The sequence below is a fragment of the Triticum dicoccoides genome, chromosome 2A (genome assembly GCF_002162155.2).
Source record: "Triticum dicoccoides isolate Atlit2015 ecotype Zavitan chromosome 2A, WEW_v2.0, whole genome shotgun sequence".
Lineage (NCBI taxonomy): Eukaryota > Viridiplantae > Streptophyta > Magnoliopsida > Poales > Poaceae > Triticum > Triticum dicoccoides.
Window position 1 is genome coordinate 3,814,300 of NC_041382.1, and position 26,448 is coordinate 3,840,747.

Sequence of the window (26,448 nt, forward strand, 5' to 3'; positions counted from 1 at the left end):
TCAGATGCCGATTGGGCTGGATGTCCGGACACACGTCGCTCCACTTCCGGATTTTGCATGTATCTTGGAGAAAATCTCATCTCTTGGTCCTCACGTCGAGAGACAACGGTCTCTCGTTCTAGCGCAGAGGCTGAATACAGAGTTGTTGCTGCGGCTGTTGCAGAGTATTGCTGGGTTCGTCAATTATTACAGGAGCTTCACAGGCCAATCTCGAGTGCTACTATCGTATATTCTGACAACGTCAGTGCTGTCTACTTATCCGCTAACCCGGTTCAACACCGCCGGACCAAACACATCGAGCTTGACATTCATTTTGTTCGGGAGAAAGTAGCACTTGGAGCTGTTCGCGTTTTACATGTTCCATCAACCTTGCAATTTGCAGACATATTCACTAAAGGTTTGCCAACAGCTCTTTTCCAAGAATTTCGCTCCAGTCTTCAGGTCACTACCATTCCCGGTTCAGACTGCGGGGGCGTGTTAGAGTCCTATCCTACGACGGCTACAGCTCACCTTGGCGTGCACGTCCAGCTACCACCGAATCGATAGTTTCCATATTAGTCTCGATGTATTTGTAAACAAACTCTGTAATCTCCTGTGATATGTATATATATACGAGGGGCTGAACCGTGGCTGGCATTGAGCCGCCCGGCAGTGGCGGAGCCAGCAAATTGCTAAAGCCCGGGCACGCCGTAAGCTAAAATTTACTTTTGTTTATCAGGCACAATAAGTATCATATATTTGGATAAATGTCATGTGCAATAGACACACTAATTTTTTATAGATCATAGAAGTAAATAAAAACAGGAATACAATACCAAATAACTCTCCAAACACTAGTCACACAACCTAACCTTTCGACACCTCGACGACAATAGTCCAATCTCCAACGTTCATCCTTGTGCACACAAGAGAATCTACAAGATAAAACACATTAATAATTTATATAATTTTCATTGAAATTAAACACATTAGATAGAATGGAGCGTACCAGTAATATGCTAATTGGACCTGGGCAATTGCCCTTTCTGATACTTCATGGCTTGAAACCGTTTAATAATAGCATCATCATCAAGTCCTTTAAAAATCTCCCGCTCGGTGTAGCAAATCATCAAGTCATTAAACCATGTATCATTCATCTTGCTGCGCAATTTAGATTTGATAATCTTCATTGCCGAGAAAGCTCTTTCGACCGATGCCATTGAGACTGGCAATAACAAAGCCAACTCTATGATTCTGTACACCAGTGGGAAAACCAAATGTTTCTCAGTTTCAACCATCGTTGTAGCTAAACTTTCAATATCTTTACAAGAAGAAAAGGCCTCATGCCTTCGTACATGAAGAATGTAAGTCTGAAGTTCGTCTCTTATGATTGCACGATCACCACTAGAGAAATCTCCATGATAAACTTCAGTTAAGCTAGCAAGCTTGTCAACATCGAACTTGGAGAAGGAATTTTTTGGATGAAGGCATGAGAAGGCCACTATTATATTTGAAGATGCTTCATTAAAGCGATGATTCATCTCAGTGCATATCTTGTCAATGGCAACATAGAAGATCTCAACTCGATAGAAATGAAGATTGGTGTAAGTCACACCATCAAGCCTTGAACGACCTCGGACCGGTATTCTTTCATTCATATCAGGCACCGGAATACCTTTGGTGGCACAAAAGTGTTGGACTTCACCGAACAAGCTTTCCCAACCACTTTCTCTCATAGAGGCCAACCGAGCTTTGACATCACCAACTAGTTCAATGGCATTAACAATGTTTATATCTTTTCTCTGCAAGACTTGTGAGAGTTCATTTGTGATAGCAAGCAACTTTATCATAAGATGCAATACGAAAGCAAATTTGAAACTCTCCATTACCTCTATCAAACCCGCCGCTTGAGACGGTCCGCGCCCTTCATCATTGACCTCACGAAGCACATATATGACCGACTTCCACATTTGACTCAAACGAAGCAAAGTTGTATGGTGTGAACCCCATCTAGTATCCCCGGGTCTTGCTAAATTTGTTTCTTGGTTCAAACCTCTTCCACTAAATATCTCACCGCTCTCAAGCTGATCTAAGATATTTTGATGACGTTCCTCCCTCAGTGAATCCCTTCTCTTGCAAGATACAGTAGTTGTGCTCACAATTAAGGAGACATATTCAAACAAATCATGAATAGAGGAGCAACAACTAGCGACCGAGACAACCACCAATTGTAAACGATGTGCAAAGAAATGCACATAAAAGGCATAAGGGTTCTCGTCAAGAATTTTCTTTTGCAAACCATTAAATTCACCTCTCATATTTGAAGCTCCATCATATCCTTGCCCTCGTAGACTATGAATGGATAACTTATGATGATCAAGAATGTCAACAAGAGCTACCTTTAGTGCCTCTGATGTAGTCTCACTGACATGGTACAGAGAGAGAAATCGTTCCACGGCCTTCCTTTTATCATTGACATACCTACATCAAGATTTTTGTAACAAGGTTAAATAAAAGTAGAAAACAACTATGAAATAACAATTAAAATGAATAATAAACCACTACTAACCTCAACATCACCGCCATTTGCTCTTTGACAGATATATCACGTGACTCATCGATAAGCACAGAGAATTTCTTATCACCAATTTCTCTCATGATTGCTTTGGTGACCTCTTCTGCGCAACACTTTGCAAGATCTTTTTGAATTTCAGCAGCAAGCATCTTGCAGTTTCTACTACCATGGTCAAAAGCATGCCTCACTTTCTCATCTCTAGCTTTATGCCAATCTACCATCTCACGGAAGTTACCCTTGTTCAGTGAAGTTGAACTTTCATCATGGCCACGAAAAGCCAAGCCTTGAGCAATGAGATATCTTGCACAACCCAGAGAAGTGTGCAACCGAATTTTGTAAAGTACTTCAAACTCCTTGGTTGACCTAGCAAAGTTACTAGACACGCTTTGCCTTTGATTACGAAAATCATCATAATGCAATCTTGCCTTGTTGTGCGCACTATTTACCCCACCAACATGAGCAGGCAATGCCTGATATGCATGCTTCCAATCCCTGAATCCTTTTTTGGTGAAGACATCATAACCAAAATGTGTACTACTTCCTGGTTGCTTAAAAAGAAAGCAATAGAAACAAAATGCAGCTTGCTCGGACACACTATATTCTAACCAATCATAATTCTTATACCAATTTTTAGAAAATGCACGGTTCTTGCTACCAATTTTTTTGCGATCAAATTTGACGTTGGTCGGGTTGGACCCTTCAATATGTATGCTCTTCTCACCTGATCTTGAATATTCGGATGATAATCAGCAATTTGTTGCCTATGAGCGGGATCACACACAATTTCAGCCGGATTAAACTCATCATCGTCCTCGTCCTCAAAATTCACCTCATCATCATCATCGTCGTCGTCATCATCCAGCATTTCCTGCTCAATCCAGTTCTGAACCTCATCTATCACGTCGTCACCATGTTCATGAACATCACTTGGTTGTGGGTCTTGTGGCGGTTCCACTTGTGAATTTCTTCTAGTGTCAACAAAAAATCTGCTCAACTCTGAAATTTTAACGAGCATAATTAGAGTCCGCAAGCAATCCAATGCACAACTTCTTAAATTACAAATATAACTCACCTAGCCGTCGCTTGCCTCTAGCCCTAATTGTTGGCAGTCTGCTACTGGATGCCTCTTGAACAGGTTGAGTGTTCGCTAGTGTCGACGGTGAAGATCCAACGTTCGATCCAGCCGGAGTTGAATTCCCACTGGTGGTACCGGACGATTCGCCGCCTTGGCGCCCCCGCTTACGCTTCCGATCTTGACCGTCGCCCACCGGAGTCAGAGCCGAGGCCCGGCCGCGCGTCATCTCTAATCCTCTTCTAATCTTGTCCTCCGACATTGATCTGGCTGCTGGCGGCAGTCTACCTCACGCCATCGCCGCCTTGGAGGCGCAGCTGCGCAGCAGATGGTAGGACACGACTAGGTCTCGCGTTCCTGCGTACGCAGACGAACAGGCGACTTGTCGATGGATCGATCGGTTCTTCTTCAGTGCGTGGATTGATCGAGCAAACAAGGCCTATTGGCTGTTGTGGCCCATCTGATTGCTTAGCTGATATGAGTAAGGCCCAAACTGCAGAAAACGCCCGGACTGGCCCAGTTAGAGAAGTTTACGTATTTTTCATCGTTTTTTCGTGTTTCTGAGCGTTTTTAGGCATGCGATGGCTAGGAAAGATCGCTATAGTTGAGAACACCGACGGGATCGAGCCCGGGCACGTGCCCAGGGTGCCCATACGGTGAATCCGCCACTGCCGCCCGGTACTTTCATTATTACATGCACGAGTCATGCTCACCCCATGAATGGAAATATTCATTGCATCTTGGTATTAATGTTGCAGGTGCTGCCCAAGCAAAAACGAAGGGGCATATATGAAGAAAAGTTTATCAAATTACCTTCAAATTTTAACAAATAAGGTTTCACAAATAAAATGCTTAGAAATTAAACGTTGTCGGCGTCTTTCTAGATAAAATACATGACAACATCTAGTGAATATATCATGCAAACCAAACAAAAGTATTCTTGAAATTCCATCATCATCATCATCATAAAGCTTGTGTAATTACGAAGAGGCCGGTAAAACAAGTGAGTGTAACTCTACCTGCCAAGACTATCATGCATGAAAGAAGAAGAAAGGCAACTAAACTGCTGGCACTGGCCATATTGTTCTTGTAGGATAACAATCTCTTCGAGTGTGCGCGGTGTTCTTGTAGGCAACTTGGTAGTCTGGTGTTCAAGTTTGAATTTTTTGATATATTTTTACTGCATGGGTGCGTACTAACCTGCTCATATTTATAACCCGGGATACCTGCTATTTTTAGAATCAATTAATTGCTACAGGCGCTAATTTTGCAATGCACGTCGTGATCAGGCATGATATCAATTACTGATATATGTTAATATGCGCCAATTATGTGGTTGGGGTCGACAGGTGTGATATTATTACGTGCTAAACATATCGGACGCTCAACATTGAACATGAAACGTGGCACTTCCGGCAAGCTTGGGCTGGCAGTGGCAGACCAAAAATAACTTTTTACCATGGGATGGACATTGACGAGGCTTGACGTTGATACACGTGTGGCCACGGGGTAAAGCAATCTTCAAGGCGGACCCTCAAACCCCTCACATCCGTCCAGACTGCGCTGTCTGGACACAGTTTGTCATCCAACGCGGGCTTCCATCGGTCCGTCGAGCGGAATGTACATTTTCAGCAGATCCGAAACAAACGTGGGAGGCTTTGTGAAAGTGCAGACATTCACATAATGAACCAAAAGCCGCCACGTACCCTCTTCTCTCCATCCAGATGACGGAAGGCGGGTGCTGCTACTATTTAGGTTTGGCGGAAGGTGATTAGGCGTTTGGCTGCTGATCACTTTGTTTCACTATTTTTTTTCTTCAAATGATACTGGTTCCATCAAAAGCCGTCATGAACCAAAAGCCGTCATGTAAAAGCTAGCTACATTGGTTCCGCCAAATGCCCAAATAGCATGCTTAAAAAGCTAGAACTAATCACGCGGTGCTTTGGCGGAAGCAAGCAAATAGAAGCAATAGAATGTAGCTAGCGACGTTGACGGAAGCTTGCTTTCCGTCAAATAAGAATTATGTTTGGACGATGAACCAACATGTGGTTGGATGGTTAGGTGGACAATGGCGTCTTCAGTTCACCAGGGTTCAAATACTAATATTCGTATTTATCTTAGATTTATTTCAGGATTTTTCGACGAAACACGTTCAGTGTGAGGAGATGTTCTCGTCGACTACGAGACGCCTACAATAACTTCGTAAAATCTTAAGAGACAAATACCTTGTCCGTTTGCGGTTCAGCGTGGGAGAAGATGAAGCGGGCCCATGTCCAAACGGTCTTTTAAAAAATTTCATTTTTCTTTTTTCTTTTCCTTTTCCTTTTTGTTTTTTTCTACTTTACATAATTTGAGATTTCAAAAAAGTTTCAAACAATTTAAAAATGAGAATTTTGAAATAAATGTTTGTGGATTCAAAAAATGCTCGCGATTTTATGAAAAAAATGTTTGCTTATTCGAAAAATATTCAAAATTTTGGAAGCAAATGTTCTGGAAATCAAACCATGTTCATGATTAATATAAAAAGTTCATGTATTAAAAATATTAATGAAACTGAAAAAAATGCCAATTAAAAAAGTCATGAATGAAAAAATATCCTAAAAATTCAAAAACTTATTGTGACTTAGATAGTTTATTCATTCATGAAATGTTCGCTGATTCAAAAAATGATCACGCATTTCAAAAAATATTCGTTAAATCAAAAAAATGTTCCTGAATTTCAAAAGTTGTTTCACCAATTTCCAAAACAATCTTTGTCCATTTTATAAATGGTTGCCGATTCAAGAAAATTGTTAAAAAATATATTTGCAAATAGTATAAAATTTTCATGAATTCAAAAAATGTTCTTGGTTTCGAAAATGTGTGAAAATTTGTCAAAGTGTTCATGAATTTGAAAAATGTTCACGAGTTTAATTCGGATGTAACTTTTCGAGTAGATGATTTTTCATATAAAATACTTTTTAATCCGAGTTCGTATGCAAAAGTTATGCCCATTATACTAAATTTCAGAGAGATTTTGCAAATAAAGTCGAAATTCATATTTGTAAATTTTTCCAACAACTAGACCACATATCACGTGGGAAACTTATTTTCTTTTATTTTTTGACATTTCCATCATTTTTTCATTTTTTAAAAAACTGAAAAGGCGGTCCCAAGGGGGGTGCATTTGGTCAAAGTTAGTAATGGCGCACTTTGTGTAGGTGTGCCATTACTAAGTTTGACATAGTAATGGCGCACTGCACTTTGCATAGGTGCGCCATTACTAAGTTTGACCAAGGTTTGACTTAGTCATACACATAGTAATGATGCACTTTGTACAGGTGTGCCATTACTATCCCCTAGTGCGCCATTGCTAACAATTTTTTTTCTAAAATTAGTAATGGCACACCACACATCAGATACACCATTAGTAATATGTCAATAATGGCCTACCTGTATCTGGTGCACCACTGCTATATAGCAGTGGCGCACCACATACATGGTGCGCCATTAATGTCCATATTAGTTATATCCGTTTTTCTAATAGTGGAACGACTGCCACGCGTCTAGGATTTTCTCGTTTCTCATCCGGGGTGCCGTCGATCTGCCTCATCTCCTGTGGCCTTAGGGCCATGAAGACGCGGTGGATTCCGGCCCTTGCCGGTGAGAGGACACTTGCTTCATTTTTAGGTATTCTTTGGAGTCTGCTTAAGGTTTGTGTCCTGCTCAGGAAGTCGAGGCGACGATGCCTTCCTGAAGATAGAATACGGTTCTCCCCGTCTAACCTCCATCCTGGCGATGCGTCACACATTTTCAGAGGGCGTGTGGAGGTGTGCCTCCGAGGGATCTCACGGGATTCGGTCGGTGTTTGTCTTTTAGTGAATCCACATGGATTCAGTCTTTATTTGTCTGTGTTCATGTGTCTGCGGATTGGATCCTTCCGATATATGCTTATATTCATCGGAGACGGTCGATGTAATGGTGTGCTGGCTCTTTGGGGCCTTAACACGACGACTTTCTGGTTGTTTACCACAACAAGGCTTGCTCGGCTCCTGTGACGGAGCGGCAATGATAGCGACGTGCCTTCGTCTCGCTCCGATGAGTGTAGTGATCTACGGATATGGTTGTAACTTTTATTCCTTTTGATGTTCTTGGTACTATCATGATATTTGATGAATAAATAGGAAGTTTTTCCCTGAAAAAAAAGTTGAACATATCTTGACCCTCACTCACATAACTAATCAGGTCCATGAGTAACATTTGGTTTCAAGTTAATAGCTACTAAGAAAATATATTATTGTATACAGACTTTCTCTCGTTTTCCACTTGGCAAACTCTCCCTCCAGAGTTCACCCGTGATCCCATTGCGCCTCCTTTCTGCCCGCCACTTCGGCAACCGGTGGTGGGGATTGGAATCCTGATGCATCCGCTCCAGTTAATAGCTTAGATTAGGTTTTTTTAGTCCTCGCCAATGCGGCACTCAGGTGTGCTTCTTATTTGAGTTTGCCTTTCAGGTTCCGATTCTCCTTGAGTTCATCTGTCTAAACTTAGTCGACAAAGCTTCAGATTAGATTCATGTAGTCTCCTTGGGGCAGTGTGGTTATGATTTCTCGTCATGTGGTGAAATTTGGCATCTGGTGCTTCATATCTATGCAAGGGTTCAACAACGATGACTGCGGCTCCAGGGCGCTGGTCCTTAAAGGCGCGTGCACGAAGACTTCCAGGACGGACAAGGTCAAGCCGACTTTGGCAGGGGGCGACAACAAAGATGTGTCAACGGCTCATTCTGGTGTTAATAGTGGTCATTCGGTGGTCTTGAAATCTCGATGTAATTTTTTATTGATATGCTTTGTATTTCGGGTGTTCTTATGTGTGTGTATATTATTGCCATTCAAAAGATGTACAATTTCTACTAAAAATTATATCCAGCATTGGCCCTTCGCTTTATGTAAATTGCCATCCCAAAATGGGTTTTACTGCGAAAAAGCCCCCACCGCATAAAACCCTCGGCGCAGCCTCCTGTATCACGCGCAGGCTGTAGCTCCACTCCCCTCGCCGCCGCCGCCGCCGCCACGCAGCTGCCATGGCCGACGACCGGCCGGAGCCCTGCCCCGTCGCCGCGGACCCGTCTCCCCCTCCGCCCCCCACGCCGGAGGAGCTGGTGGCCCGCGGCGTCGCCCCCGTCAAGCCCGCCTTCCTCCGCCCGGCCCCCGTCCGCGACGCCCCCAGCGAGGACGGCGGCAGGGCCAGCGGCGCCGTCCCCCTCGAGAAGAAGTCCAAGCGCCAGTTCAGGCGCGACCGCAAGCAGGTAACGACTGTGGTGCACTCAAGGTGCTCGCGGCAATGCCCCACAGACAGCGTAGTCCGTAGTGTTGTGAAGCAGCGCGTGCCAGGTGCTTGTGGTAATGCCTGTGCGTAGTTGCCTTGTAGTCGGACGGCGTTTCGGTCGTGGCGTATCCGTTTCATGAAAAAATGATGATATGTGCCTGCGCAAAGTGTGAACTGGACAACATGTGTTGATGAATTCAGGCTAAATAGTTGGTCGTGAGCCTCCCTTGACAAGATTTGTTTTTCCTGGACACTAATGGCTAGTAAGTACATAAGTTGTGAGCAAGAATCGCACACTGAATGAATACAAATGTGTGGATTAAAAAATTTCACTGGCCTTTATGAATGCATGCTCTGTTTCATTGATTATAGTATACGAAAGAAGCAGGCCTGTGGCTACTGATTTCTCTCTGATGCAAGTACACGTTTATGGATACATATAATATGTACTTGAGTAATTGTTACTTTTTTTATTCCTGTGTGGCCAAAATGTCTTTTTGGTGTCTGTCAACAATTTTTGGTACCTAAGTTCAAAGCAACTTTACACTCATTATGTTCCATCTAATGCTTGGTTGTAGTAATGATGTAAACTGGCCTGCTTTGATTTTCAATGACAATTCGGGGCTACTTTACTAATGGGATATATGAATTATTATCTACCATCTTCGTTGCAAAACCACCTCTGAACTACCCCTGTTGCATGCCTGCATCTCCCATCACTTATTATCTACAGGAGTATTACCATCTTCCCCTATGCGCTCTGATCATAAATATCTGCTTGCTTCGTAGTGCCCCATGAACATGGCAGACTTTTGTGTATTTGTTATGCAGGCAACATACACTACAAACTGTTGGTCGTCATCTTAATTTGGGTGCAACTTATGCAGGAACAGGAGTCGGTATTACGTCTTTGTGTGGCAGTTGCCAAAAGTGGAAATGTGGACGCTTGCAAATTTGGTGCTTCTTGCCGTTTCACCCATGACATAGATGCTTATTTGGCTCAGGTATTGTTTTATTGGCCACTCTTGATTTGGTCTTCTCCCTGAACCTATAACTCATAACTGATCTCTTTGTTACTTTCGCAGAAACCAGCTGACCTTGAAGGAACATGTCCATTCACTGTTCTGGGGCAGCCATGTCCGTATGGACTAACTTGCAGATTTTCTGGTACACACAAAGATAACCATGCACCTTCTGAAAGTCATGAGATAAACACTTTGAGTAAAGATGTTCAAAAGCTCTTATGGAAAACCAAATATAAATTTCCCAGGGCCAGTGAGCAGATCAAACATCTTGGTCTTAAGGTACATAATTTAAATTTCTTGAATTCTATTGTCTATCAGGTCTGGCTTTTACACTTGTTATCATGGACACAGAGTGCACGATTTATGTTTATTGGAGCACATTGCATTTTACGGGTTAAAATATTTATATTTAATGGTTATCGGTTATCACCTGCTAGGTGACAATGGCTAATACATATAGTAGTCGTAGCCCTAATTTTAGCTATATTGGAATTTCTCTGCCTAGTGATTTTACTGCATCTCCAAATGTAGATCATAGTGGTCCTCTCATACTTCTTAAATACATAGAAGAGATGTATGTTCTTAGCACTGGCAGTTACTATGTGCCTGATACTGATATGGGTATAAGATCCTCAAAATGCTTGTCAACACATGGCTATTGAAATTTATTATGTCATATACCACTTTTTATTTTGATTATAAGTTATTGTTATGAAGTTTCTGATGCAACATAGGGGTTGGTGCAGAATCTGTTGTTTTAGGATCTATTCTGTGAAGTTCTGTCACATGATAATACTTTCATTTAGTCTCAATCGGTGTGTTTCATAATGCAGGAAGTCATCAAGATTAAAGCAAGTGCATTAGCTGAAGATCGGAGCGCTGATCATGATAATCCAGATGTATCGTGTGAACTGAATGGTGAGGAAAAAACTGAATCTTCTTGCAATACTGCTGTGAATGTGGAACATGATTCCAGTTTGTGCGAAGAAATGGATAAATTGGGGGGAGAACCTTTGGATGGTGACTCTGTTGCAAGGGCAGCAAAGAAGTCAAAGATTGAAGTTGTTGAAATTAACAAAGAAGGAGCTGGTAATTTTGTTTCTGGATTTAAGAGCCATTCTTTTAAGTGCTCCTGTTGCTCATAGTATGGTTTCATTTATTAACCTTTTCACTAACATTATGGGTTAGGTACTCATGACACTAAGCTGGAGCCTGAAGATCCTAATTTAGTTAATGGATTGGAAGTGCCCTCAAATATCCCAAGCTCTTGCAGAGTTGACCTAGTCGCAACACCTCATTTACGTGAAAGGAAGATAATAGATTTTCGGGAGAAGCTGTACCTTGCTCCCTTGACCACTGTGGGAAATCTTCCTTTCCGGAGGCTGTGCAAAACATTGGGAGCTGACATTACTTGTGGAGAAATGGCTATGTGCACAAATCTTATGCAGGTTAGAAAACAAAGTACCTTCCTGGTCTGTTCCATCGTCATATGTGACATATGCCATTTTCGTGTCTTTTGAGTGGAGTTAATTTCTTACATCCATTACAAATGGTGCCAAGGTTAATGAATTATCATCTGTTTATTCCTTGTGATGTCATTTCATATGGATATGTTTCATGTAGGGGCAAGCTTCAGAGTGGGCTTTGCTGCGAAGACATTCATCAGAGGATTTGTTTGGGGTGCAAATCTGTGGAGCTTTTCCAGATACAGTGGCACGGACAATTGAACTTGTGGATAACGAGTGTTCGTTTGACTTCGTTGACATAAATATGGGCTGCCCAATCGATTTAGTTGTCAATAAGGGTGCTGGGTCCTCGTTGCTTAACAAACCTATGAGGATTAAGAGTATTGTTCAAGCATCATCTGCCGTTACTAAAAGACCTCTAACTGTTAAGGTAATTCAACAACACACATATTAAAATAGAGTAGCAGAATTCTTGTGCTCACCTTTTCTTTGTTTCTTGATTCTAGGTAAGAACAGCTTTCTTTGAAGGCAGGAACCGTGCTGATTCTTTAGTTTCAGACATTTATGACTGGGGTGCTTCAGCCATAACAATACATGGTCGATCGCGGCAACAACGCTACAGCAAAAATGCCGATTGGGACTATATTAACCAGTGTGCACAGAAGGCCCCTGATGACTTGCATGTCATTGGAAATGGTGATATATTCTCCTTTACCGACTGGAACAGGCATGTTTCTGGCAGCTCCAAAATTTCCACTTGCATGATTGCTCGAGGTGCGCTTGTCAAGGTTAGTATGCACAGCAGTTTACATGATTTAAGTTGTTATATATTATGAGAAAAAAACAAATGGTTCCGAGTATTTTGGGATAGCATGATAGTGAACCACATTTTAGCTTGGAATTGTGCAGTTCTATATCAGTGAATTATGCTCCAGTGTTTAGTCATGAAATTTTTTCGACCAAACTTTCAATTTTCGTCTGCCATAAGAATAAGTGCTATTCATCGTTGCAAAACATTGGATATTTGTGACACTGTTTAATGCTCTCCATGTGTCTTTGTATTTTGTGTGAATGGTACTCCTTGTACTTATAACCATTCTAGAATTGAAATAACTATTTGCATGTCTTCTGCTTTGCCTCAACTGCAGCATATAAACTGTTATTTTCACATGTGTTCCTCTTCTATGAATGTCTCGCCTATCCCTCTTCTTAATCTTAAATATAAAAAATTCAGATGCCAATTATTCGTAGCTGCCAAATGGTTGATGACTGCATCCATATTGTTTACGTAGTTAGTGGACGGTCTTTATAATGCATACTTCACATTGAATTGATACCTGGTAGGCAAGGTAAACTGTAGCATGTAATCGGTACTAATTTAGGAGGATACATGCAAACTCGGTATTACTTGAATGCTCTCAGGTCCTAACATTTTTTGTAATGATTTTACTAGCTTAATTAATAACCTCTCTGCATATCTGTACTAGATGAGATGTTTGAATGATCAGTCTAATAATAGTGCCTGATCACCATTGAAACAACCTATGCGTCGATTTTTCAAACATAATGTAGCACATAGTCGGCAGAAAATGTCTATATGGGCCTGCACTTTATGGGTTATTGTATTAAATCGTGTTGGTGCTCATGCATGCCGTTTTGATGCTTGGCAGCCTTGGATATTTACTGAGATAAAAGAACAAAGGGACTGGGATATCACATCTGGCGAGAGATTAAATATTCTGAAAGATTTTACTCGTTTCGGTCTCGAACACTGGGGCTCTGACACCAAAGGTGAGTCCACCCTTCTCTGAGAGTACGTAGGAATTATGAGATTTTCTTTGCCATATTTTCACAGGGAGTTGTATCGGCCCATCGTTTAAACTTACAAATTGTCTTGCAAATAATTATCTACGTTTCAACTTATAGTTCAATGTGTTTCCAGGTGTGGAGACAACACGCCATTTCCTGCTAGAATGGCTGAGCTACACGTGCCGGTACATCCCGGTCGGGCTGCTGGACGTCGTCCCGCAGCAGCTGAATTGGAGGCCTCCAAGCTACTGCGGCCGCGACGACCTCGAGACCCTGATGGCCTCCGACTCAGCAGCCGACTGGGTAAGCCAGCTGCCCTCCTCTTTCTCCATCCGGTTGTCTGATGAACGTACTTGTGACATGATTGGGAAGCTGATGTACCTCCTCTATGCAATACGCAGGTGAGGATCTCGGAGCTGCTGCTCGGCAAAGTCCCGGAAGGGTTCACCTTCGCGCCCAAGCACAAGTCTAACTCGTACGACCGCGCTGAGAACGGCTAAAAGACTGCCGCGTGATGGTTATTCGGCAGTTTATATGATGCTGAATAAGATCACGTCTCTTCTCAGTTAGTTTGAAACTCAGCCAGGGCTCCATGTTGCCTGCCTCATAATGGTTATTCAGTAGTGTGGAGCAACATCATGATGCTGTTGCATATTTTTCTTCTTCTTCTGAATGATGGTTGCTTTTTATTTGAAGAATGCAGGATCCTGCTAATTGCAAGCCATAACAGTTCTGTGTACAACCAAGCATATTAATTTAAGTTATTGGTTGCTCAGTTATATGGTTTAATTCTCTCATCAGTGAGAATATGGCCCCTCTCTCTCTCAAACGGTCAACACAGACCTGTGACGATTTGGATGGTTTCGTGCAAAATTACGAGGAATGTATTCCCAAATTACTTTCATATCTGAAGATGACCCGTTACTAGTTGCGCGTGCGTCGCAAAGGGGCATACATATTTTTGGTCAGTTAGCCCATGATTTACTGGACGTGGATTTGGTGAACATGGTTCCATGCACATCCCTTATGAATAATAAATTTAAAAAAATACTAGAAAAATCAAAAGAATCTGAATATTTTTTTGTAACATACATAGTCAACCAATATACTCACGTATGAAGTTTCACAAAGAAATCACAGCCGTGCTATTCTGGATAAAAATGTCAAAATCAAAGTTATATTAAAAAAACATTGTTTGATGAATAGTATGGTCTCAATTGTATTTTCTTCACTAAGAATACCACAGGCATCAATACTTCACATATACTGCAGGTTTTTCCCTTGTATTTTTTTCAAATATCTATTCATGTGGGTGCACATGGAACCATGTTCCTTTGTATTTTTGATGATTTACCTGCACATATAGTGTGATTGTGTAAAAATAATAATTACTAGTAAACCCTTGTACCTACCCATACAGTGTGATTGTGTTAAAAATGATTGTATACTATACCCTTATTTGATAAGCGTTTACTTGGTTTACCAAAGAAAACATAATTTTATTTGGGAAGTCAATATGAGGTACAATGGATGCAGTTTTCAGGAAAAAAATGGTGTAAAAAATCATAAATGAAAGGGAAAAAAAATCAATACGGAGAAAGGGAGGGAGAGGGGGGCATGTAAGATTGGCCGAATGAAGAACAAAACCTTACTATAAGTAGGAGAGATTTCATGGTGCATACAACATTCATTTGAAATGATTTATCACAAATGGAATGACGAACAGAAAACATCTCCTGATCAAGACATCATAAGCTCAAACATTGACCTGTGATGTAAGTATGTATCAACCAGCTCAAATGGCCGTAGCAAAACGGTTAGACGATACAAGACATTTTCTTCATTCAAGTTTCAGGCTGCCGGAATGAGAAGAGCCGCAGGCCCTGGAAGAAGGAAAAGGGCTAAATAACATCAGGTTGTTGTGATGGTGACCGCGTGGGCTTCATTCTCCTTATGCGGTACGCAGGATGATGTGAACCCCGCTCTCGGTGTCGATGATGTCGCTGATCTCCCCCACCTTGAGAGCGTACGTGGCGTCCTCGAAGGGCTTCTGCATCTGCCTCCTCCCAAAGGTGCCTATCAAGGATCCATAGCAACATAACGGTTACCAAGGCGCAGTTGTGGTTGAACGTCAAGAGGTGCAATCAGCAAGAATTCCATGAATGAACATCATTGATGTGTTTCCACAGAGATTGGATTATTAATTGAGCGGATAAAATGTAACAATCAATAGCATCATGGTTGCAGCACCATGGTGGCGACTCTTCACCCTAATCAGCAAGAGCACAAACTTCGCGAAAGAGATGCGCACTGATCCAAAAGTCTAACAACACAACAAGGCAAGGTTCTGTGATAACTGCTGTCAAACTTGCAAGTACAGAACAACTTCTGCTTCACGCTTCTTCCTTCAAACTAGGCAACATGGCAATCTTAGCTTCAGGTTTTCTTTAAATATCATAAGGAAACCCAAGCTCTCTTCTTGAAAGCCTAACCTCACATTCGTCATTCAGAATGGGAACAAAAACGAGCAAAGGAAGGAATTGAAATAAATAGGCATGTACAAGCAAATGTAAGAGATCACAACTAATACCACGAAACAATTCTGGCCAACTTATTTCTCACAGATCCAACGAAAAGCACGTGCTAGGACAACCAATTGAATATTTAGTATTCTTGTTTTAAAGACAAGTTAGTACAATCTTAAAAAAATGTTTATGCACTTTCAAGTGAAGCCTATCCATGATCCTCTTAACTTAGACCAAGCAATCACTGCTTCCTACTACGAAATAGCATCACTTTCCTACGCAGTATGACACACATGATTAGTTGGTGGATCCAGGAAGGGATGCCATGAAAGCACGCTAGCCGATCGATCCGCCTATCTCCGCATAAAAATCAGATTCCTACTCAGAATTCGGCCTCCTGGGATCTAATGTTAACCCCATAAAAAGCAGTCCTATTGATTCATGAATCATGCTGATAGTACATCCTAAATACTGTAGTACATTCCTGACCCCTGCCCATGTTAGGAAATAACCGAGCACCGAATCGCCGGATCGACAGCTCGGAGCAACCCTAAATCGTAGTAACGGCCACGCATCCAAATCTAGCCGGAGCGGGGCGGGGGGCGGGGGAGGCGGCGCATCGCGTCGTGCGCACGCACGTACCTAGGTCGCCGCCGCGGCGGGCGGAGGAGCAGTCGGAGTGCTGCGCGGCGAGGTCGGCGAAGGAGCCGCGGCCGGCGAGGATCTGGGCGCGGAGGTCGCCGAGGCGCGCGGCGGCGTCGGCGCGCGTGGTGGCGGAGATGACCCGGCCCTCGGGGTCCTTCCAGGACGCCTTGCGCCGGGACCCCTCGTGCTTGATCAGGATGTGCGACGCCCGCACCGTCTCCTCCCCCGTCGCCGCCATCTCTCCCTTCCTCCGCCGCTCGCCGGTCCGGTCGCTTCGGTGGGTGGGGTGGGGTGGCTCCGTCCGGCGCAGGCAGACAGGCAAAGCGGAGATCTTTTTCCGAGTTCCTCTGATTGGTTTATGTGGGCGGAACCTAGGCCCAGTTCTTTTGCCAGAATGAAATTCTTCCAGACCCCTACTCAGCTTTTCCTAAAATTTTTGAGCCTCATTTATTTTACAATTCTATCTAACTAGACCCTAATTAGATAGGATTGTAAAACAAACGAGGCCCAAAGATTCTGAAAGAAGCTGAATAGGGGTCGGATTCTGAAAGAATCTCCAGATTATGGCAAAAGAACTGGGCCCTAATAGCAAAAGCAGAGCACGAGGCGTATTACGAAAGTGCGCCTTTAGACTGTGTAAACAGAGAATAGGCTCACCTTAACATCACGATTCCACGACGTCGTACATTGCTTGATTTTTTTTTAGAAAAAAACTTACGGTCTACCCCCTCCGTCCTAAAATGAAATAGCGTTTTTCACACTACACTAGTATCAAAAAACGCTCTTATATTTTGAGACAGAGGGAGTATTCATCAAACATCATGGCAGTATAAAAAAACACCAAACAATAGAAACGACTACAAGCATTGAAACGAGTCGAAGGCGTGCCCGCGCCATCGTCCTTCCCTCTGAAGTCGGGCAAACCTTTGTGGTAGACAGTTTCGTACTAAGCCTCCAAAGGACCAACACATCAGAATAGCAACTGTCGTCGATGAAGAGAAGAGCATATCGAAAGGATCCGTAAAGATACACACACGTAGACAAATGAAGACCGGATCTAAGCATACCTACTGAAGAAAAACGTGGACCGAATCTTGCGAGATCCACCGGAGATGTATTTCCACACGCCCTACATGCCCTCCGACGATGCTTGACTCACTATCAGGACATGGGCTAGGCAGGTAGAATCTTAGTCCATCTTTAGGGAGCCTCCGCCTCATCTTTCTGAGTAGGACACAAACATGATGCCTTTTGAGATCCGCTTTGGATAGCAAAGGTTTCACTCTGTCTCCTCAAGTAGTGACCCTGGGTTATCAAACCCATGAGAGGATGTCCACTACGTCAGAGGCTCTACCAAGTCTTTACAAGAGAATTAAATTCTAGTTTTTGTAACCAGACCTTAACAACCTTAGAGGGTGTAACACTATAATTAGAAAAGACATGGATATGAGGTCTTGATTCTTACAATCATATATTTTCTGTAGGGATCATCATGATGTTAATTTATGCTCTGGAAGGCACCTGTTAAGATGTGTTTGCAAATGCGATGAAATAGAGGATGTGTCCAAATTACGTCTTGAGCAGTTGCATCAAGAATTAGTTGTCCAACTGCAGACCTTTACCGTCTCGCGGGGTTACCTCGGTTATTAAGAATACTAGATCATTGTTGGCGTGCGTTGCCGCACCCCGTCTATTTTGACTCTTAATTGTTAGAAATAAAAAGCAACTTGTATACATTTGTTTAGTACTCCCTCTATCAAAAAATAAGTGTAATGGTTTTAGTTAAAATTCATGTTAAAGGTTTGTGAAATATAAGTACATCAAATGGATAATAATCAAATCATATAACAACTTTTTTTGAAACCAAATATGGCGGACCAGTTTATAAGGAAAATCAAACAAAAAAGCCGCACAAGTAACGAAGCCTCATCGCCCACACGACACAAGGCTACAGTCGCCTCAACACACACACCCAAGTTTGGAGCCACCGCTCCGACAACCACCGCTCGCACGTGAACCACAATGCCGCACGGTACGGACACCCTATAGCCCTAGGTACAAGAGACAACCGCCCGCAGACAACACCCCCAAATCATATGACCATTGTTTTCATAGTTGCTTATCATGAAACATTTGTCCAAGAGTTCTATTAACGACGTACCATTTTAGGCCAACTTAGAATTTTGTATTAATTCCTTTGAACAAGAGAAGTTTAGATATTTCGCAAGAATACCACGCCTATAGAGAATAAGATATACAATTCACCATATCAACATTGAATTGTCAAGTTATAGAAAGGTTTTCCAATACGTAGATAACTCTGCAAACCCTGATCTTTAAATAACACACGCTAGTACAATTATTATTTTTTTCAAAACAGAACCAAAGTGCCCAATAGCTCATAATGTAGATGCCACCACATAGCCAAAGTACATAGTTACTGCAAGAATGGAGAAAGCCACACATTGGTACTGCTGGAGTAAAAAAAATCATTTTCCATACCGAGCAGCCCTTGTGTTGGATCAAGTAGACTGAACACCATAAATCATCAGAAAGTTGTCTAATTTTAGCAGTTAAACAAATCCGTAAATTCAGCAAGCCAAATACACATAGGATGGGAGATAGCAGCAAACTTACCACTTGTGCATCAGAAAAAATAGGATCCAGTTATCATGCACGCGAATAATTTCCTAAAAATAAGTTAGAAAACAGAAGCCATGAAGAGAAAATTAAATATACAGTTCACGATCCAACAAGTACTGATGCGTCAGTCGCGTAAACAAAATCCGGTGAAATTCATGCGAGACTATGATCTTGCAGGAAAGGAAAGAAGAAAAGATTATATAAGTAAATAAGAAGAATTGTGCTGGTGGTAGCGAAGGATAAACCAAACAATATACTAGGTGAGATACCCGTGCATGAGCTCGTAGCTGTTGTGCCCGCCATTTCCCCAGCCTTTGCGTGCAGAACTATAGATGGATTACTGCGTCGGTGATGCCAAGGTGAAAGGTGGAGACAGGAGAGACATCAAGGGTGGTGATGATGAATCAGCGGGTGGGGAGGCACGAGCTCCCATGATACTCCACTTTGTTCATCCTCCTCCAGTCTGTTCCCCCTCACCGATCGCAGTCGGGGTCATCCCGCGCACAGGCTCAAGCCTCTTCGTCCACTGTGTCGCGTCCATGCGGACTGAGGGGAAGGGTTGGCGATCGAGGAGACGGAATGCAGGAGTACCTCCATTTAATCATCCACGATAAATGCCCTGCTGAAACGGATGATTGATTGTCCCCAATATAGGCGGATCAGTTCCACTCGCCCGCCTCAGGCTAGCCATAGTGGGGATAACTTAGGTAGTAACTTAACACATCTCAAGACAATTTTGCTTATGTGGCAAGTATTTAATAAGGAGAGAGATGCTTGGAGTAACATAATATGTTACTGTAACATAGCGCTTTCCGAGGTAAAATGAGTCTATAAGGCAATAAATGAAACAAACTATGACACTACTACTACTACCTCCGTCACGGTTTAGAAGGCGCGTTTGGAAATTCTCTGGGACCTAGGTGGTTATCTATAGGTTATGAGATGGGCTAAAAAATAGCATTCACACTATGCATGCATATAGAAATAGTATATCGGAATACTAATTAGCTACTAGAAATAAATGCAATGCGCCCTAAACCTTGTCTATTGTGGAAATGCACGCAAATTTAATTGTGCCTTCTAAACCGTGATAGAGGAAGTAAGATACTTTGCACTATGGGGTAGTAACTTAGACTAGTGTCATGCATATGACACTAGTCTAAGTTACTCCCCACTATGTCATGCATATGATACATATGCCCGGAGAACGCAGGCCAGAGTCCTTCGTTTTTATGGCACATGGCAGACATTCCTCAATGGAACAACCCATTGGCCCAATTCAATCCAGTACGTCCAAAAAAGCTACCGAAGCAGTGGCCCATGGCATTGAGGGCATCTCCAGCCGTTCGGCCCCCCAGGGCGCCTAAATAGAGCAGCCTGGGGGTGTGCCGGCGCTATTTGGCCCCTGGGGGCGACCTAGCTCCCAGTCACGCCCCCATGCGCCGGCCCCAGGATGCGGGAAATTTAAACTTGGTCGTTCCCACTTTCAAAAGACGCCACAAATCCAGCGATCGGACGTAGTCTGGCGTTACAAAAAACAGAGCGCCGCACGCCGCAAGTTCGCGTGCGCAATGATTCACTCGGTGGGGTCGGCTCCAGGCGTTGGCGGAGTCGTCGTGCGCGGGCTCGGCGGTGTCGGAGCTGCTTCGGTGCTGGGCTGTGTCGGCGCGGCTTCGGCACTGCTGGGCGGCGATGTAGAGGCGTCGTTCGGGCTTGGCGTCCGTGTGGTCGTGGGCGCGGGAGCTTGCGTCATCGGCGTTGCCGTCTGCATCTGGTTCAGGATGAGGCCGCGCTCCGCCATGTACCACGCCCTGAGCTGCTCGTCGTTGCTCTGGAGCATGTCCGCCCCACCCATCAGAAAAGCCATGTCGGTGTTCCTCTTCTTCGCGGCGATGTTTGTCCGGAGCAGGTCGAGCTTGATGGCGCTGTTCTTCATCAGCGACGACCACCGTGCCTCGGTCTTCTCTTCACGTAGGACGGCCCGGGCCTGGGCGTCGGCGAGGCAATGCTCGATGGACTCTTGCACTCGCGCGGTTGCCGCGTTGGCGTTTTCCCCTTCTTTGCCAATTTGTGGCCGTCCGGCCGCCCCTCTGACGCGCCCGGAGTCGTCGCGTCCGACTTGTATGTCTCCTTGGCCTTGTCGAGGGTACGTCGGACTTCTGCCCACTTCTCGCACTTGTCAATGCGCTTGTAGACGTGGAGGTGCTTGAAGTCGGCGTCTTGGTTGTCGCGCCGATACATGGTGAACATACGCAGCAGCTGCGCGGAGGAACAAACAGTTGGCGGGCGGCGGGCGTTGACGACGAAGAGATGTGGGCGAACGGCGTGCGTACCTGATCCTCAACGCTGGCGCCGCTCTCCGGGCGAGCCGCGACCTCCTCGACGATTCCATGCCATTTGTTGAACGCCAACTGGATACGCCCCCAATGGTTCGCCATCGCCTTGGAGCCGTGCTGCATGTAGACGCCTTTGAAGTATGGGTCGACGAGCTTCCGCTCGTCAAACTCGGCCTTGATGCGGTCCCAGTACGTCTTCAAACTCTGGTTCGCGCCGGTGGTCGGGTCGAGGCAGACGACTTTCCATGCTTCGGCGAGGCATTCCTCCTCCTTGGACGTCCACTTGATGCGCGGTTCGCCTGACCTAGCCGCCCGCTTCTTCTTCTTCTGGCGCCCCTTCGTCGGAACAGGAGCCGGCTCCTCCTCCTCCTCCTCCTCCTCATCCTCCTCCTCCTCCTCCTCGGGTTCCTGCGCTTCGTGCGCGTCCTTGCTGTAGACGTAGCCGAGCTCGACCTCCATGTCGCTGTTGAGATCCACTACCTCGTCCTGGGTGGCGAACCCGGGAGACGCGGCGGCTGCGGTTGCTCCTGTCGCGATGATGTCGTCCATGTCGGCTCCTGTGTCGTCCGTGTCACCGAGGTGCGAGAAGGGCAGCGGCCCACGGCGGAGATGGGGCGTCGGTGTGGACGCGTAGGCGGCGGGCGGCGAGTAGTTGTATGGAGGGTACTGCACGCCGACGAAGGCGGGCGAGGGTGTGCGTGTCGCGGGGTGGCCATGGGGGAAGGTCACGTTTGGGTTGAACCCCCCGTGCGCGTCGCCGTCGGCGTAGCCGGGCGACGATGATCCCCATGGAGATCCGACGCCTTGCTGTCCCCAGGGCGCGTACTGGGCGTGGCTGACGACGGGTGGATTCATCATCCCCGCATGGTCGACCGATGAGGAAGACGCCGCCGCACGCGCCGCGTTGTCGCGGGCCTTCTTGGCAATGGCCCTGTTCCGCCGGTCGGTGGTGACTGTGTCGCGTCGCTGAACTTCCACCCTCCACTCGGCGTTTGACATGCCTGGTGGCTTCGATGGCGGCGCCCTCGGCTTCCTCTACTTCGGCTGGGCCATGGTGCCAGTCGTGGTTGCCGTCGCGCGCGGCATGGCGTACTTCTTCGGCGGCATGGCGGCGACTGGAAGGCGAGCTGGAGGGGGTTTGGCGGGAGAAAGGGAGGGAATGGCGGGAGGAAGGCGAGCGAGCGGAGGAGATGCGAGGGAAAAGCGTCAAGAAGCGGCGGGAAAAGGCCCTCGGGTCACCGCCAGGGCGGGCCCATGCGCCTTTTTCGCTTGTGCCGGCTCCCCAAGCGCCCCCCAGGGCGCCGGGTTCGGCCTGGGTCCACTGGCACCAATTTTGGCCCGAGCCGGCGAAAAACGGGCTTCTGGGGCGCGACTGGGCCTTTTTTTGGCGCCGGCGCGGCAAAATCGCCTGGGGAGGGCCTGTTGGGGGCGCGGCTGGAGATGCCCTGAGCGATCAGAGTTACTAGTGAACGACAAAAGATTAGCTGTGATTCACGGCTCATCTGATGGCCGAAAATGGTTCAAATTGGCAATCGGATGGTTGGGAGCACTGATGGCCTGGGAGGGCTGGAAAAGTGTGCAGTTTTAATGTCTTTAAATAATTCAAACAAAATCACCGGGCATTTAATGATTAGACCTCATGAATCCCCAAGGATTGACTTTCTGCTACCGTACTAAATCTTTCTGTCACCGATGTTCAGAATAGCGTTCCGCGTCCTCCCTGCTCCTAACCTTCTTCTTGATTGAACTCCGAGATCCTGGGTATCTGCAGGGTCGTAGAACGATAAAGACCTAGCTCATGATGCCACTATTGGGGATCGTAGCAGAAATTTAAAATTTTCTACGCATCACCAAGATCGATCTATGGAGTAATCTAGCAACGAGGGGAAGGAGAGTGCATCTACATACCCTTGTAGATCGCTAAGCGGAGAATGGGTTGATGGAGTCGTACTCGTCGTGATCCAAATCACCGATGATCCTAGTGCCGAACGGACGGCACCTCCGCGTTCAACACATGTACAGCCCGGTGACGTCTCCTACGCCTTGATCCAGAAAGGGGAGAAGGAGAGGTTGGGGAAGACTCCATCCAGCAGTAGCACGACGACGTGGTGGTGGTGGAGGAGCGCGGGACTCCAGCAGGGCTTCGCCAAGCACTACGAGAGACGAGGAGGGAGAGGGGTAGGGCTGCGCCAACAGGGGAGGAACTTCATGTGTCGGGCTGCCCCTTTGCCTCCACTATATATAGGGGGAGAGGGAGGGCTGTGCCCCCACCAAGGGTTTCCACCCTAGGGGTGGCGGCAGCCCCGATCCCCATCTGGGGTGGTGGCCAAGTGGGGAGGAGAGGGAGGCGCACCAGGCATGGGCCTTAGGGCCCATCTGCCATTAGGGTTTGCCCGCTCTTCCTCTTAGGCGCATGGGCCTTGGTGGGGAGGCGCCCCAGCCCACCTAGGGGCTGGTCCCTTCTCACACTTGGCCCATGTATGCCTCCGGGGCCCGTGGCCCCTCCCGGTAGACCCCCGGACCCCTCCGGTGGTCCCGGTACACTACCGGTGATGCCTGGAACACTTCCGGTGGCCAAAACCATCTTCCTATATATCAATCTTTACCTCCGGACCATTCTGGAACTCCTCGTGACGTCCGGGATCTCATCCGGGACTCCGAACAACATTCAGTAACCGCGTACATACTTTCCCTATAACCCTAGCGTCATCGAACCTTAAGTGTGTAGACCCTACGGGCTCGGGAGTCATGCAGACATGGCCGAGACAACTCTTCGATCAATAACGAACAACGGGATCTGGATACCCATGTTGGCTCCCACATGTTCCATGATGATCATCGGAGGAACCACGATGTCAAGGATTCAATCAATCCCGTATTCAATTCCCTTTATCCAGCGGTACGATACTTGCCCGAGATTCGATCGTCTGTATCCCGATACCTTGTTCAATCTCGTTACCGGCAAGTCTCTTTACTCGTTCCGTAACACATCATCCCGTGATCAGCTCCTTGGTCACATTGTGCACATTATGATGATGTCCTACCGAGTGGGCCCAGAGATACCTTTCCATTTACACGGAGTGACAAATCCCAGTCTCGATTTGTGCCAACGCAACAGACACTTTCGGAGATACCTGTAGTGAACCTTTATAGCCACCCAGTTACGTTGTGACGTTTGGCACACCCAAAGCACTCCTACGGTATCCGGGAGTTGCACAATCTCATGGTCTAAGGAAATGATACTTGACATTAGAAAAGCTTTAGCATACGAACTACACGATCTTTGTGCTAGGCTTAGGATTGGGTCTTGTCCATCACATCATTCTCCTAATGATGTGATCCCGTTATCAACGACATCCAATGTCCATGGTCAGGAAACCGTAACCATCTATTGATCAACGAGCTAGTCAACTAGAGGCTTACTAGGGACATGGTGTTGTCTATGTATCCACACATGTATCTGTGTTTCCTATCAATACAATTCTAGCATGGATAATAAACGATTATCATGAACAAGGAAATATAATAATAACCAATTTATTATTGCCTCTAGGGCATATTTCCAACAATGATCTCATCGGATGAACCATGATGTCGAGGATTCAATCAATCCCGTATACAATTCCCTTTGTCAACCGGTACGTTACTTGCCCGAGACTCGATCGTCGGTATCCCAATACCTCGTTCAATCTCGTTGCCGGCAAGTCACTTTACTCGTACCGTAATGCATGATCCCGTGATCAACCACTTGGTCACATTGAGCTCATTATGATGTTGCATTACCGAGTGGGCCCAGAGATACCTCTCCGTCATACGGAGTGACAAATCCCAGTCTCGATTCATGCCAACCCAACAGACACTTTCGGAGATACCCATAGTGTACCTTTATAGTCACCCAGTTACGTTGTGACATTTGGCACACCCAAAGCACTCCTACGGTATCCGGGAGTTGCACAACTTCATGGTCTAAGGAAATGATACTTGACATTCGGAAAAGCTCTAACAAACGAACTACACGATCTTTGAGCTATGCTTAGGATTGGGTATTGTCCATCACATCATTCTCCTAATGATGTGATCCCGTTATCAATGACATCCAATGTCCATAGTCAGGAAACCATGACAATCTTTTGATCAACGAGCTAGTCAACTAGAGGCTCACTAGGGACGTGTTGTGGTCTATATATTCACACATGTATTACGATTTCTAGATAACACAATTATAGCATGAACAATAGACAATTATCATGAACAAGGAAATATAATAATAACCATTTTATTATTGCCTCTAGGGCATATTTCCAACAATTGCATGCTAGTTTCATACATGAAAGTGCCCCCTCCCCCACCGCCCCTCGACAAAACAAAGGTGAGTTGCAGTCGAGTGGGTAGATATGCAGTTGCAACTAGGCGTCACAATTTCAGTTGCATGTCTAACATACACTTGCAACTACCCCATCTCCCGTCTCCATTTGAGAAAACAAAGTCTAGTTGCATCCGCGTTAGGGGACATGGAGTTGTAGTCGATGCGCTACACTTGCAGTTGCATGCCTAGTGTCAAACGTGCGACTCCCCCCTCTCTTGCGACAAAACAAAAGTCTAGTAGAGTTTGTGTTAGGGGGTCATGCAGTTGTAGTCGAGGGTTACACTTGCAGTTGCATGCCTAGTGCCAGCCATGCAATTGCCCCCTCTCCTACCTCCATCTCACAAAACAAAGCTTAGTTGCGGCGGTGACGGAATACATGCAAGTGTAGTTAGGGGCGACACTTGCAGTTGCATCCCTAGTGTACACATGCAACTGCCCTCACATTCTCCCACTGCCTTCCAAGAAAACAATGTCCAGTTGCTCTCGTGATGGAAGACATGCAATTGCAGTCGGGGCGACACTTGCAATTGCATGCCAAGTGTACGCATGCAACTGCCCCCGCCCTATCCCACTGTCCTCCAACAAAACAATGTTCAGTTTGCGATCGTGATGGAATACATGTAATTCCAGTCGAGGAAGACACTTCCAGTTGCACTGCCCCCACCTTCTCCCACCACCCTGCGACATAACAAACTTTAGT

The 26,448-nt window shown here is 45.5% G+C and overlaps 2 protein-coding genes and 1 pseudogene across 2 annotated transcripts; 1 reads left to right on the forward strand and 2 right to left on the reverse strand.

Moving 5' to 3' along the window:
- Positions 1-998: 998 nt before the first annotated feature.
- LOC119352599 lies at positions 999-4,333 on the reverse strand (annotated as a pseudogene).
- A 4,319-nt stretch (positions 4,334-8,652) lies between these two features.
- On the forward strand, positions 8,653-14,014 carry LOC119352663 (tRNA-dihydrouridine(47) synthase [NAD(P)(+)]-like). The gene is made up of 10 exons (XM_037619243.1): positions 8,653-8,913; positions 9,821-9,937; positions 10,019-10,237; positions 10,792-11,047; positions 11,147-11,406; positions 11,582-11,854; positions 11,931-12,212; positions 13,095-13,215; positions 13,367-13,536; positions 13,635-14,014. The coding sequence occupies exons 1-10, from the start codon at positions 8,689-8,691 to the stop codon at positions 13,731-13,733; spliced, it is 2,022 nt and encodes a 673-aa protein (XP_037475140.1). The 5' UTR covers positions 8,653-8,688; the 3' UTR covers positions 13,734-14,014.
- An 891-nt stretch (positions 14,015-14,905) lies between these two features.
- Positions 14,906-16,739, reverse strand: LOC119352664 (peptidyl-prolyl cis-trans isomerase Pin1-like). The gene is made up of 2 exons (XM_037619244.1): positions 16,401-16,739; positions 14,906-15,309 (listed from the first exon to the last, which is right to left on the reverse strand). Exons 1-2 carry the CDS (start codon positions 16,639-16,641, stop codon positions 15,185-15,187), a joined length of 366 nt encoding a protein of 121 aa, XP_037475141.1. The 5' UTR covers positions 16,642-16,739; the 3' UTR covers positions 14,906-15,184.
- Positions 16,740-26,448: the final 9,709 nt, after the last annotated feature.

Bases quoted from the DNA above. Each gene is read 5' to 3' on its own strand.
- LOC119352663 (XM_037619243.1), top strand. From the start codon at position 8,689: ATGGCCGACGACCGGCCGGAGCCCTGCCCCGTCGCCGCGGACCCGTCT. The intron at 8,914-9,820 runs GTAACGACTGTG...CAACTTATGCAG, and splicing joins TCAGGCGCGACCGCAAGCAG to GAACAGGAGTCGGTATTACG. The intron at 11,048-11,146 runs GTAATTTTGTTT...ATTATGGGTTAG, and splicing joins AATTAACAAAGAAGGAGCTG to GTACTCATGACACTAAGCTG.
- LOC119352664 (XM_037619244.1), bottom strand. From the start codon at position 16,641: ATGGCGGCGACGGGGGAGGAGACGGTGCGGGCGTCGCACATCCTGATC. The intron at 15,310-16,400 runs GTACGTGCGTGC...GATCCTTGATAG, and splicing joins CCGCCGCGGCGGCGACCTAG to GCACCTTTGGGAGGAGGCAG.